Raw genomic sequence first — 14,440 nt, forward strand, 5'->3', positions numbered from 1 at the left:
GTGGTTTGCCTCTGCATTTTTTTCAATGGAAAAAAAAAATGTGCCTGGGCTCAGAAAAGGGTTGAAAAACAGCGGCCTAGAGTACCGTATTTTCCGCACTATAAGCCGCACCTAAAAACCACAAATTTTCACAAAAGCTGACAGTGCGGCTTATAACCCGGTGCGCCTTATATATGGATTAATATAAATATTTATTTTCATAAAGTTTCGGTCTCGCAACTACGGTAAACAGCCGCCATCTTTTTTCCCCGTAGAAGAGGAAGCGCTTCTTCTTCTATGGTAAGCAACCGCCAAGGTAAGCACCCGCCCCCGTAGAAGAGGAAGCGCTTCTTCTTCTACGGTAAGCAACCACCCGCCCCCGTAGAAGAAGAAGCGCGCGGGTATTACGTTTCATTTCCTTTGTGTGTTTACATCTGTAAAGACCACAAAATGGCTCCTACTAAGCGACAGGTTTCCGGTTCATGAAAAGACGCAATCTCTCCATCCGCACACGGACTACTATTTCACAGCAACTGCCTAAAGACTTTCAAGAAAAGCTGGCTACTTTCCGTGCATATTGTAAAAACAAGATAGCTGAAAAAAAGAGCCGGCCAGAGAACATTATCAACATGGACGAGGTTCCACTGACTTTTGATATTCCTGTGAACCGCACTGTGGATACAACGGGAGCACGTACGGTGAATATTCGCACCACAGGGAATGAGAAGTCATCCTTCACTGTGGTTCTAGCTTGCCATGCTAATGGCCAGAAACTTCCACCCATGGTGATATTCAAAAGGAAGACCTTGCCAAAAGAGACCTTTCCAGCCGGCGTCATCATAAAAGCTAACTCGAAGGGATGGATGGATGAAGAAAAGATGAGCGAGTGGTTAAGGGAAGTTCACGCGAAGAGGCCGGGTGGCTTTTTTCACGCAGCTCCGTCCATGTTGATATACGACTCCATGCGCGCCCACATCACGCTGGTTTTTAATATATTATTAAAGTTTGACTGACCTATCTGACTGTTTTTTTGACATTCCTTTAGCGCAGTTAGATGCGGCTTATAACACGGGGCGGCTTATAGGTGGACAAAGTTTTGAAATATGCCGTTCATTGAAGGCGCGGCTTATAACCCAGGGCGGCTTATGTTGCGGAAAATACGGTAAGTGGGAGCGTGTGTAGAGTAGCTTTCACAGGCTGACCGCGGCGAGGAAGGATGTGATTGCATGTCAGAGGTATTGCAGGAGGAGAAGCGGCTCAATAGCTGGAGTCGGAGGGGAGGAAGTTGAGTGGCTTCCTTAAAAGGACTCTAAACGCGCTCGGTGAGTCACGGGGGCTGGCTGGAATGACAATAAAGCGAGCCGGCGTAAACACGGCAATGATTGATTCGGTTTGTCTTTTGCCTCGGCGCCACTCGCAGACGAGCGAGAGGGCAGAGTGCGTGCAGTACGCACGGCGGCCGCTGACACAACATACAGGTAAAAGCCAGTAAATTAGAATATATTGAAAAACTTGATTTATTTCGGTAATTGCATTCAAAAGGTGTAACTTGTACATTATATTTATTCATTGCACACAGACTGATGCATTCAAATGTTTATTTCATTTAATTTTGATGATTTGAAGTGGCAACAAATGAAAATCCAAAATTCCGCGTGTCACAAAATTAGAATATTACTTAAGGCTAATACAAAAAAGGGATTTTTAGAAATGTTGGCCAACTGAAAAGTATGAAAATGAAAAATATGAGCATGTACAATACTCAATACTTGGTTGGAGCTCCTTTTGCCTCAATTACTGCGTTAATGCGGCGTGGCATGGAGTCGATGAGTTTCTGGCACTGCTCAGGTGTTATGAGAGCCCAGGTTGCTCTGATAGTGGCCTTCAACTCTTCTGCATTTTTGGGTCTGGCATTCTGCATCTTCCTTTTCACAATACCCCACAGATTTTCTATGGGGCTAAGGTCAGGGGAGTTGGCGGGCCAATTTAGAACAGAAATACCATGGTCCGTAAACCAGGCACGGGTAGATTTTGCGCTGTGTGCAGGCGCCAAGTCCTGTTGGAACTTGAAATCTCCATCTCCATAGAGCAGGTCAGCAGCAGGAAGCATGAAGTGCTCTAAAACCTGCTGGTAGACGGCTGCGTTGACCCTGGATCTCAGGAAACAGAGTGGACCGACACCAGCAGATGACATGGCACCCCAAACCATCACCCAACCATGCAAATTTTGCATTTCCTTTGGAAATCGAGGTCCCAGAGTCTGGAGGAAGACAGGAGAGGCACAGGATCCACGTTGCCTGAAGTCTAGTGTAAAGTTTCCACCATCAGTGATGGTTTGGGGTGCCATGTCATCTGCTGGTGTCGGTCCACTCTGTTTCCTGAGATCCAGGGACAACGCAGCCGTCTACCAGCAAGTTTTAGAGCACTTCATGCTTCCTGCTGCTGACCTGCTCTATGGAGATGGAGATTTCAAGTTCCAACAGGACTTGGCGCCTGCACACAGCGCAAAATCTACCCGTGCCTGGTTTACGGACCATGGTATTTCTGTTCTAAATTGGCCCGCCAACTCCCCTGACCTTAGCCCCATAGAAAATCTGTGGGGTATTGTGAAAAGGAAGATGCAGAATGCCAGACCCAAAAACGCAGAAGAGTTGAAGGCCACTATCAGAGCAACCTGGGCTCTCATAACACCTGAGCAGTGCCAGAAACTCATCGACTCCATGCCACGCCGCATTAACGCAGTAATTCAGGCAAAAGGAGCTCCAACCAAGTATTGAGTATTGTACATGCTCATATTTTTCATTTTCATACTTTTCAGTCGGCCAACATTTCTAAAAATCCCTTTTTTGTATTAGCCTTAAGTAATATTCTAATTTTGTGACACACGGAATTTTGGATTTTCATTTGTTGCCACTTCAAATCATCAAAATGAAATGAAATAAACATTTGAATGCATCAGTCTGTGTGCAATGAATAAATATAATGTACAAGTTACACCTTTTGAATGCAATTACTGAAATAAATCAAGTTTTTCAAAATATTCTAATTTACTGGCTTTTACCTGTATACCGTATATTACCAAATAAACGCCCTTGGGCAAATAACCGCCCATGTCCTAAAAAATTAAACGTGATAAATCTATGGATAAAAAGCCGAGCCTGAAGTTTATCATAACTCTCTCTCTCTCTCTGTCTCTGCCCCTCCCTCACCAATGCTGCTGTTTGTTTTGTTTTTAACCCCTTCTTAACCCTGAATGTACATTGAAAATACACGCAACCCTAACTCAAAATGCCGGACATTTGAGGCATTTAAGAAACTCCGCCCAGAGTCTGACCCCATTTTGTGAATTAACCGCCTCTTCCTAATAACCGCCTATGTCCAAATAGTCGCCCATGGGCTGTTATTTGCATACTTTGTAGTGATGGGTCCGGCAACACCGATGCATCGGCGCATGCGTCGAGCTCAAAGAGCGAAATCCTGTGCCGGTGCGCGTACCGCTTTTAGAAAGTCACGTGACCGATCATGAGCTGTTTTGGTCACGTGACCGATACGCCAACTGTGTCGCACTGACGCCTCCTCTGTGCCCTGTGAGCGGCTCTTTTCTACAGCCTTAGAAATAATAACTAAGAAGAGAAATCGTCTAAAATGTAATACCGTATTTTCCGCACCATAAGGCGCCCTGGGTTATAAGCCGCGCCTTCAATGAACGGCATATTTCAAAACTTTGTCCACCTATAAGCCGCCCCGTGTTGTAATCCGCATCTAACTGCGCTAAAGGAATGTCAAAAAAACAGTCAGATAGGTCAGTCAAACTTTAATAATATATTAAAAACCAGCGTGATGTGGGCGCGCATGGAGTCGTATATCAACATGGACAGAGCTGCGTGAAAAAAGCCACCCGGCCTCTTCGCGTAAACTTAAACTTACCTTAACCACTCGCTCATCTTTTCTTCATCCATCCCTTCGAGTTAGCTTTTATGATGATGCCGGCTGGAAAGGTCTCTTTTGGCAAGGTCTTCCTTTTGAATATCACCAAGGGTGGAAGTTTCTGGCCATTAGCATGGCAAGCTAGAACCACAGTGAAGGATGACTTCTCATTCCCTGTGGTGCGAATATTCGCCGTACGTGCTCCCGTTGTGTCCACAGTGCGGTTCACAGGAATATCAGTTGCTGTGAAATAGTAATCCGTGTGCGGATGGAGAGATTGCGTCTTTTCATGAACCGGATACCTGTCGCTTAGTAGGAGCCATTTTGTGGTCTTTACAGATGTAAACACACAAAGGAAATGAAACGTACGGTATATCCGTGCGCTTTTTCTTCTTCTACGCGGGCGGGTGGTTGCTTACAGTAGAAGAAGAAGCGCTTCCTGTTCTATGGGGGCGGGTGCTTACCTTGGCGGTTGCTTGCATAGAAGAAGAAGCGCTTCCTGTTCTACCGGGAAAAAAGATGGCGGCTGTTTACCGAAGTTGCGAGACCGAAACTTTATGAAAATGAATCTTAATATTAATCCATATATAAAGCGCACCGGGTTATAAGCCGCACTGTCAGCTTTTGAGTAAATTTGTGGTTTTTAGGTGCGCCTTATAGTGCGGAAAATACGGTATACGTATTTCAAAAAGTGCTTGCATCACAGTCGGCGGAATGACGTGGCTGTTTGGCGAGCGTCTAAACTTCTGCTCGTTTGGCCGCGCCACATGGAACGTTTCAGCACATGCATGATTGAAGAGGACGCCGCCCCCCCCCCCTGCGCCACTCTGCGGGGCCGCTGTCATAATTCCTGTTTCCTGCTTGTCTTTTATCCAGACCTGCTTGGAGTTTGAGCGCTACCTGCAGAGCGAGCCCTACGTCTCCACCTCCGACCTGAAGTTCGACAGCCAGGAGGACCTCTGGAGCAAGTTGATCTTGGCCTGCGGGGAGAACGCCGACCCCAAGCTGCCGCCGGCGGCCCACGAGGAGGACAATCACGACAGCCCCATTTTCGACGCCAACAGCGTGAACTCGGACGCCAGCAGCGAAGCGTCGGACAGTTCCGAGGAGCTCTCGCCCACGCACAGCTTTACCTCCAACCCCCTCGGCTCGGCCTTGGTAGGCTCCGGACCTTTCAGCCCGTCCGTCATCAGCACCCCGCCGTCCTCACCGGAGGCCACCTCGGAGGCTGGCGGCGTGGTGAGCGGCTGGGCGGGCTCGCACGGCGACTTGCCCTTGCCGGCCAAAATCAGGAGCGGCGGCGGCGGCAACGGCGTGTCGAAGAGTTCGGAAAAGACGGGAATGCCTTGCGGGGACGTTTCTCCAGACGGCAGGAGGAGAATACACCGGTGTCAGTTCAACGGCTGTCGCAAGGTCTACACCAAGAGCTCCCACCTAAAAGCACACCAGCGCACTCATACAGGTGAGGCTTCTTCTCTGAGGAACGTCACGACACCGCTCGCTCATACCTGCCAACTACTCCGGTTTTCCCGTAATTAGTACGGTTTTCATCAACCTATTCCGGGTTACGGTTGCAGTGATAAAAAATACGTTTTTTCATTAATTACATTTTTTTTATTTTTTTTAAGTTTTATTCACGAAATCGCGTAACAACAATGACAATCAAGGTTCAAGGTTCAAGGTTCAACTTTATTGTCCCCGCGGGGAAATTTGTCTTGGGCACAGTGCATCATTGCTTTCTTAACATACCCAAAAACAACAGAAGAAAAACACAAGCACAGACACAACCACAACCATACAACTAACATTTAAACATCAGAACATGGAGCTTGATAGACATAGGTGGCACTTTGATGTAGGCATAAAATCTACAGTGTGGAGATAAAGATAAAGTACCAATGTGCATTGCACTAGAGCTCATGGATAAAGTGCTGTGTGCTAAAGTGCTTAGTTCTAAAGTGCTATGTGCTATAAAGTGCTATGTGCTAAAAAAGTGCTAACCTATGTATTAAAATTCTATTGCACATTGTTGGTCAGCTTAATGGAGGCTGGGACAAATGATAATTTAAGGCGGTTAGATTTGCATAGTGGGACCCGGAGTCTTCTCCCTGATGGCAGGGTTCCATATTCAGGAAAGAGTGGGTGTTGTGAGTTGGAAATAATTTTCTTAGCTTTTTTCCTAACTGCCTGCTCATAGATGCTCTGTATAGGCTCATATTCTTTCCTCCCTACGATTTTCATTGCCGTTTTATGCATGCCGGCCAGTTTGCTTTTTAGCTTAACGGTTAGGTTGCCAAACCATGAGGTGATCCCGTATCTAATGATGCTCTCTACAATGGCACGGTAGAAAATCATCATGATGTGGCTGCTTACGCCGTACAATCTTAATCTTCGCAAAAAATATAGCCTCTGTTGCAGTCTATTGCACAATCGACACTGCTTCCCGTAACTTCCTATCGAGCCATTCCGAATGCCATGCGCGAGGCTATTTATAGCACCGCTGCCAAGCACGAGGCACCAGTTGCCCATTGTTTCCAAACGAGCGAACGATCATGGAATCAGCCGGAGAAAAATCGCAAACGAGTCTTAAACGGAAAAGAAAACCGCAGTCATTCCGTGAAGAATATTCAAAAGCCTATCCGGGAATAATTATCCGTTCCAAAAAGGGTGAAAACTACGCGAATTGCACCTTGTGCAGACAAGATTTTTTCGATCGGACACGGAGGAATTAGCCATGTAAAAGACCACGTTGGGACAAAAAAACACAAGTCTAATGCCGGATTTTAGCCACAAAAAGGTAATGACACCAATGTTATCTATTGGAATTGTTTAGTACTGTTATACTGTTAAAAGTGTTTATACTATTTATGCTTTCAAGTCCAAGTTGAAGAAATCTTGTTAAATGTTGACAGCATAATAGAGATGCGCGGATAGGCAAATATTTCATCCGCAACCGCATCAGAAAGTCGTCAACCATCCGCCATCCACCCGATGTAATGTTTGATCAGAACTGCACCCGCCCGCCATCCGCCCGCACCCGCCCGTTGTTATATATCTAATATAGACGATGTGAGGCATACCTGCCAACTACTCCGGTTTTCCCGTAATTCGTACGGTTTTCATCAACCTATTCCAGTGATAAAAAAATACGTTTTTTCATTAATTAAAAAAACAAAAAGGGTGAAAACTACGCGAATTGCACCTTGCGCAGACAAGATTTTTTCGATCGGACACGGAGGAATTAGCGATGTAAAAGACCACGTTGGGACAAAAAAACACAAGTCTAATGCCGTTGCTAGCGATACAAGTGGAAAACTTTCAACGTTTTTCGTCGCCCAAACAGATTCTTTGGATGTGATAAATGCCAAAGTTTTATTTACGGAGGCAATAATTGAGCATGGACTTCCAATCGCACTGGCTGATCACATGGGACAGTTAAATGTTTGTAATGCAACCTTTAAAAATCATTACGCGGTGATCGCGGTCCCAAAAATACACTTTTCTTGCATGATAATGTCCAGAAAAATTCGCTTTATATTACTATAGAGTCCTTTTAACGAATGAGTTTGATGGTTTATCACAAACCTTAAATGAAAGAAGTCCTTTGTTCTCCTGCACCATGCATGCGCTTTGGCCTTGCTTCGTGTTTGGTGCGCAATCCTGTCGGCTGTATTTCACAGCACGACATACTGTTAAAAGTGTTTATACTATTTATGCTTTCAAGTCCAAGTTGAAGAAATCTCGTTAAATGTTGACAGCATAACTACCAAAATACAGAAGTATGTCCTTAATATTTTTGCAGTGCTATTTCTGTTGAAAAGTTCAAATGATTACATTAGAGATGTGATGTGCCACTTTTCAAGTGTCTGATGTAGGGCTGCAGCTAACGATTATTTTTCCATCGATTAATCTATAGATTATTTTTTCGATTAATCGGTTAATCTATAGATTATTTTTTTCGATCAATCTATAGATTATTTTTCCTTTTACCGATTTTTTTTTTAATTTAAAATGAAGAGGAAAAAATAAATGTAGGCCAGTTTTTTCAAAAGGCATGGCTTTTATTTACAAAAAAAAAAGTATGGCCACTCAGTCAACATTGACAACAACATGACAAAATATTCTGTAACAATGTAAACATTTAAAACTTTTAACATTTAACAAAATTAAAAGTAGCTTATTTGCTTTTTAATGTGCAAATATAAAAGTAAACATCCAGTGCAAATCTTAATATTCTGGAATAGTATAAGCATTTCAAAAGTAAAAGTATTGCTTATTTTGCTTTAAAATGTGCAAAAATAAAGATAAACATCCAATACAAAAAAGTGAAAAACTTATTAAAATATTCTGTAACAAGTGTAAACATTTCAACAAAAGTAAAAGTATTGCTTATTTGCTAAAATGTGCAAAAATAAAGCTAAACATCCAATACAAAAAAAGTGTACAGTGTAAACATTTCAACAAAAGTAAAAGTATTGCTTATTTTGCTTAATAACACAACAATGATAGTATGATTAAAGTGAAAGTTAATTGTTGGTTTGTACATAGTATATGTAACTGTTAATGTTGTAAAAGGTATTTGCACAGCTAATCAACGTTAGCGTTTGTGACACGTCTTGTGCCGTGGGGTTCTTTCAGGACCGACAGACTGAACGCCAGACGGCTTTGCCAGGTTTACAATCTTTTAATTTTACACAAAGTCTTTTCTCTTCCAACTGCGCGGATCGCGCACCTGGGCACGATTGCGGCGTCGCTCCCGGCGCGCCCCGCCTCGCCGCTCGCTGGCCGCCGCCGCCGCCTCTCCACAGCGTTAAAGAGGAGCGCGTCTTTGTAAACACTGAACAGGCAGGCCAAACGCGCCTCTCAGAGCGAAACGGTGCTTTAGTTTATGAATTTACAACGCAGATACAAATGACACATTCATGTTTTTGTGTAATAATGACAACGTATACGCACGCGGACGATTGACTTGTTGATGGTGATGGCAAGAACGCTGTCGGGGGTTTTCTTTTCAAATGTTCCTTCATAGCCGTTGTGCTGCTATGATAGGCCATTTCCGCTCGACACAGTGTGCATACAACAACATTATTAGGCCGTTTATTGAAATACTCCCACACTTTTGACGACTTTTGGCGTGCTTTTTTCCCCTCGCTCGCATCGTCTGCTTTGCGCTCCGCCATGACAGTAGTGTGACGTAAATATGCGACGCGCCGACGCACAAAAACGGCGTCGACATATTTACGTAACCGATGACGTCGACTACGTCGACGCGTCGTTTCAGCCTTAGTTAAAAGGGTTGATACTATTTATGCTTTCAAGTCCAAGGTGAAGAAATCTTGTTAAATGTTGACAGCATAACTACCAAAATACAGAAGTATGTCCTTAATATTTTTGCAGTGCTATTTCTGTTGAAAAGTTCAAATGATTACATTAGAGATGTGATGTGCCACTTTTCAAGTGTCTGATGGCTTCAATTAATTTTCATTAATTTTGAATTCTTTTGAAAGGCTTACAAAAAAAACTACATTTGAATTGTAATTCCATGCTATTGACAGGACTATTAATTTTAATGAAGTTAACTTACCATGTGTCTGGGGCTGAGGTTGCTGAGGTAGTTAAAAAGCTCCTCGGTGGCAAGGCCCCGGGGGTGGATGAGATCCGCCCGGAGTTCCTTAAGGCTCTGGATGCTGTAGGGCTGTCTTGGTTGACAAGACTCTGCAGCATCGCGTGGACATCGGGGGCAGTACCTCTGGATTGGCAGACCGGGGTGGTGGTTCCTCTCTTTAAAAAGGGGAACCGGAGGGTGTGTTCTAACTATCGTGGGATCACACTCCTCAGCCTTCCCGGTAAGGTCTATTCAGGTGTACTGGAGAGGAGGCTACGCCGGATAGTCCAACCTCGGATTCAGGAGGAACAGTGTGGTTTTCGTCCTGGTCGTGGAACTGTGGACCAGCTCTATACTCTCGGCAGGGTCCTTGAGGGTGCATGGGAGTTTGCCCAACCAGTCTACATGTGCTTTGTGGACTTGGAGAAGGCATTCGACCGTGTCCCTCGGGAAGGCCTGTGGGGAGTGCTCAGAGAGTATGGGGTATCGGACTGTCTGATTGTGGCGGTCCGCTCCCTGTATGATCAGTGTCAGAGCTTGGTTCGCATTGCTGGCAGTAAGTCGGACACGTTTCCGGTGAGGGTTGGACTCCGCCAAGGCTGCCCTTTGTCACCGATTCTGTTCATAACTTTTATGGACAGAATTCCTAGGCGCAGTCAAGGCGTTGAGGGGATCCGGTTTGGTGGCTGCAGGATTAGGTCTCTGCTTTTTGCAGATGATTTGGTCCTGATGGCTTCATCTGGCCAGGATCTTCAGCTCTCACTGGATCGGTTCGCAGCCGAGTGTGAAGCGACTGGGATGAGAATCAGCACCTCCAAGTCCGAGTCCATGGTTCTCGCCCGGAAAAGGGTGGAGTGCCATCTCCGGGTTGGGGAGGAGATCTTGCCCCAAGTGGAGGAGTTCAAGTACCTCGGAGTCTTGTTCACGAGTGAGGGAAGAGTGGATCGTGAGATCGACAGGCGGATCGGTGCGGCGTCTTCAGTAATGCGGACGCTGTATCGATCCGTTGTGGTGAAGAAGGAGCTGAGCCGGAAGGCAAAGCTCTCAATTTACCGGTCGATCTACGTTCCCATCCTCACCTATGGTCATGAGCTTTGGGTTATGACCGAAAAGACTATGTCTCCCGGCTGGCCTGGGAACGCCTCGGGATCCCCCGGGAGGAGCTGGACGAAGTGGCTGGGGAGAGGGAAGTCTGGGCTTCCCTGCTTAGGCTGCTGCCCCCGCGACCCGAACAAATTGAAGTCTTGTGAAAGGTTGACAGGATAACTGGCATTAACTGTCAAAATAATTTCAAACTATTGAAGTTAGCTTACAGAATAAACATGTCAATCAACCCATATGATTTTTGCTGTAATATTTTTGTTTTGAAAAGTCACTGTGACTGATAGAAAAGTGATGGTTTTAGCAACATTTTAACCTGTCTGAATGCTAATCAATCATTTTGGACCCTGGCTGCTAGGTTTTTTCTGATTTCAAAAGTTGGCAGGTATGCTCGCTGCACGGTCGAATACCTAAACCATGACCTCATCTGTGTGGAATGTGGCTGACTGGACTAGAAGGGGGGGGGGAGGGGCTGCACATGGGAGGTTGAGTTTCACCACAGGAGAGGCTGAATGGGCTAGAGCGGGGCGGGTGTGTTATCGTGGGCTCCCGCCGCCTTTGATCTCTCACTTTTCAGAGGTTTACATTAGAGACCAGAACTCGGCACATACCGCCCCGCGTTGTCGGCGGGAGGCATTCCGAGCATGTCGCAAAGTGAAAGAAGGCGGCGGGTCACCCGACAGGTTCGGTGGAATTTGTGTCCCGGGGTTGATGGTGAAAGATATGACACACGGTCACAGAACACGGCCTTTGTTAAATGTGTCTGCCTGTGGTCTTTTGCAGGTGAGAAACCGTACAGGTGTTCATGGGAAGGCTGCGAGTGGCGTTTTGCACGGAGCGACGAGTTGACCAGACACTTCAGGAAGCACACCGGGGCCAAGCCATTCAAATGCAGTCACTGCGACAGGTAAGCCCGCACACGGGATAGGACTCTTTTTCTGCCAGGTCCGAGCCGCGTGTTGCCACTTGATGCCGTTCTCCCACTTTTGGGGCCTTTACACGTGAACAGGTGGCGATTTGAACTCTTCGGCTGATCAGAAAGTCATTTCCAAGTTACCGTATTTTCCGCACTATAAGGCGCACCTAAAAACCACAAATTTTCTCAAAAGCTGACAGTGCGCCTTATAACCCGGTGCGCTTTATATATGGATAAATATTAAGATTCATTTTCATAAAAGTCGGAATGTGTCGGGTGAGACGAGGACGGTTTGTTGTGATCCCGATATGCAGAGCACAACGGGAGGCAGCGTGCAGGTAAAAAGGGGATGTAATGCTTAAACCAAAAATGAACAAAAAGGAAAAGGCAATGAAGCATAGGGATGGCCATGCAAAACAAAAGTAAAACTGAACTGGCTGCAAAGTAAACCGAAACAGACATGCTGGACGACAGCAAAAACTTACAGCGTCCACAAAGTACATCCGTACATGACATGACAATCAACAATGCCCACACAAAGAAGGATAGCAACGACTTACCGTATTTTCCGCACTATTAGCCGCACCTAAAAACCACAAATTTTCTCAAAAGCTGACAGTGCGCCTTATAACCCGGTGCGCTTTATATATGGATAAATATTAAGATTCATTTTCATAAAAGTCGGAATGTGTCGGGTGAGACGAGGATGGTTTGTTGTGATCCCGATATGCAGAGCACAACGGGAGGCAGCGTGCAGGTAAAAAAGGGGATGTAATGCTTAAACCAAAAATGAACAAAAAGGAAAAGGCAATGAAGCATAGGGATGGCCATGCAAAACAAAAGTAAAACTGAACTGGCTGCAAAGTAAACCGAAACAGACATGCTGGACGACAGCAAAAACTTACAGCGTCCACAAAGTACATCCGTACATGACATGACAATCAACAATGCCCACACAAAGAAGGATAGCAACGACTTACCGTATTTTCCGCACTATTAGCCGCACCTAAAAACCACAAATTTTCTCAAAAGCTGACAGTGCGCTTTATATATGGATAAATATTAAGATTCATTTTCATAAAGTTTCGGTCCCGCAACTTCGGTAAACAGCCGCCATCTTTTTTCCCGGTAGAACAGGAAGCGCTTCTTCTTCTACGCAAGCAACCACCAAGCTAAGCAGCCGCCCCCATAGAACAGGAAGCGCTTCTTCTTCTACTGTAAGCAACCACCCGCCCGCGTAGAAGAAGAAAAAGCGCGCGGATATTACCGTTTCATTTCCTTTGTGTGTTTACATCTGTAAAGACCACAAAATGGCTCCTACTAAGCGACGGGGATCCGGTTCATGAAAAGACGCAATCTCTCCATCCGCACACGGATTACTATTTCACAGCAACTGATATTCCTGTGAACCGCACTGTGGATACAACGGGAGCACGTACGGTGAATATTCGCACCACAGGGAATGAGAAGTCATCCTTCACTGTGGTTCTAGCTTGCCATGCTAATGGCCAGAAACTTCCACCCATGGTGATATTCAAAAGGAAGACCTTGCCAAAAGAGACCTTTCCAGCCGGCGTCATCATAAAAGCTAACTCGAAGGGATGGATGGATGAAGAAAAGATGAGCGAGTGGTTAAGGTAAGTTTAAGTTTACGCGAAGAGGCCGGGTGGCTTTTTTCACGCAGCTCCGTCCATGTTGATATACGACTCCATGCGCGCCCACATCACGCTGGTTTTTAATATATTATTAAAGTTTGACTGACCTATCCGACTGTTTTTTTGACATTCCTTTAGCGCAGTTAGATGCGGCTTACAACACGGGGCGGCTTATAGGTGGACAAAGTTTTGAAATATGCCGTTCATTGAAGGCGCGGCTTATAACCCAGGGCGCCTTATGGTGCGGAAAATACGGTAAGATAAAACCTGGACGGACACATGCACCAGGTCTTAGGTGGTCCACGTTACAACTAAACCAGATCAAAGAAAACAACAAGAATACACATCAGGTGTGTTTGGATGTTTTTTTGTGTTTTAGGGTTGAAGCTATCTTTTATTTTAGTCTTTGAGGGGTCTACCGATGAGTGGGGGTGGCCGTCCAGAAACTTGAGGGTTCCTGGTTCCGGTCTAGCTTCTGCCGTTGAGTCCTTGGGCAAGACACTGCACCCACCTTGATGAATGTAGTGTCGATAATGGGGTTCACACTCCAGAAAACGCGCAATATAAATAGTCACTTCACTGGTTTGTTCGATTAATCGAGCATTCTGATAAAACACACTTTCAATGTCCTTGATTGATTGATTGATTGAGACTTGTATTAGTAGATTACACAGTACAGTACATATTCCGTCCAATTGACCACTAAATGGTAACACCCCAATAAGTTTTTCAACTTATCTTAGTCGGGGTCCACGTTAATCAATTCATGGTACAAATATTTACTATGTGTCTTTTTAATAATCAACATTTAAGCTTGCTATAATACTCATTATCCATCCATCCATCCATCTTCTTCCGCTTATCCGAGGTCGGGTTGCGGGGGCAGCAGCCTAAGCAGGGAAGCCCAGACTTCCCTCTCCCCAGCCACTTCATCCAGCTCCTCCCGGGGGATCCCGAGGCGTTCCCAGGCCAGCCGGGAGACATAGTCTTCCCAACGTGTCCTGGGTCTTCCCCGTGGCCTCCTACCGGTCGGACGTGCCCTAAACACCTCCCTAGGGAGGCGTTCGGGTGGCATCCTGACCAGATGCCCGAACCACCTCATCTGGCTCCTCTCCATGTGGAGGAGCAGCGGCTTTACTTTGAGCTCCCCCCGGATGACAGAGCTTCTCACCCTATCTCTAAGGGAGAGCCCCGCCACCCGGCGGAGGAAACTCATTTGGGCCGCTTGTACCCGTGATCTTGTCCTTTCGGTCATAA

The 14,440-nt window shown here is 45.7% G+C and overlaps 1 protein-coding gene across 1 annotated transcript in view; it reads left to right on the forward strand.

Moving 5' to 3' along the window:
* The window catches only part of klf6a (Kruppel like factor 6a), a 39,827-nt gene that overhangs the window by 16,946 nt on the left and 8,441 nt on the right, over window positions 1-14,440 (forward strand). The window contains exons 2-3 of the mRNA XM_061964865.1: window positions 4,783-5,368; window positions 11,396-11,519. Of these exons, the coding sequence (XP_061820849.1) occupies window positions 4,783-5,368; window positions 11,396-11,519 (710 nt within the window). The remainder of the gene's footprint in view (window positions 1-4,782; window positions 5,369-11,395; window positions 11,520-14,440) is intronic.

Source organism: Nerophis lumbriciformis, linkage group LG07, assembly GCF_033978685.3.
Source record: "Nerophis lumbriciformis linkage group LG07, RoL_Nlum_v2.1, whole genome shotgun sequence".
NCBI lineage: Eukaryota > Metazoa > Chordata > Actinopteri > Syngnathiformes > Syngnathidae > Nerophis > Nerophis lumbriciformis.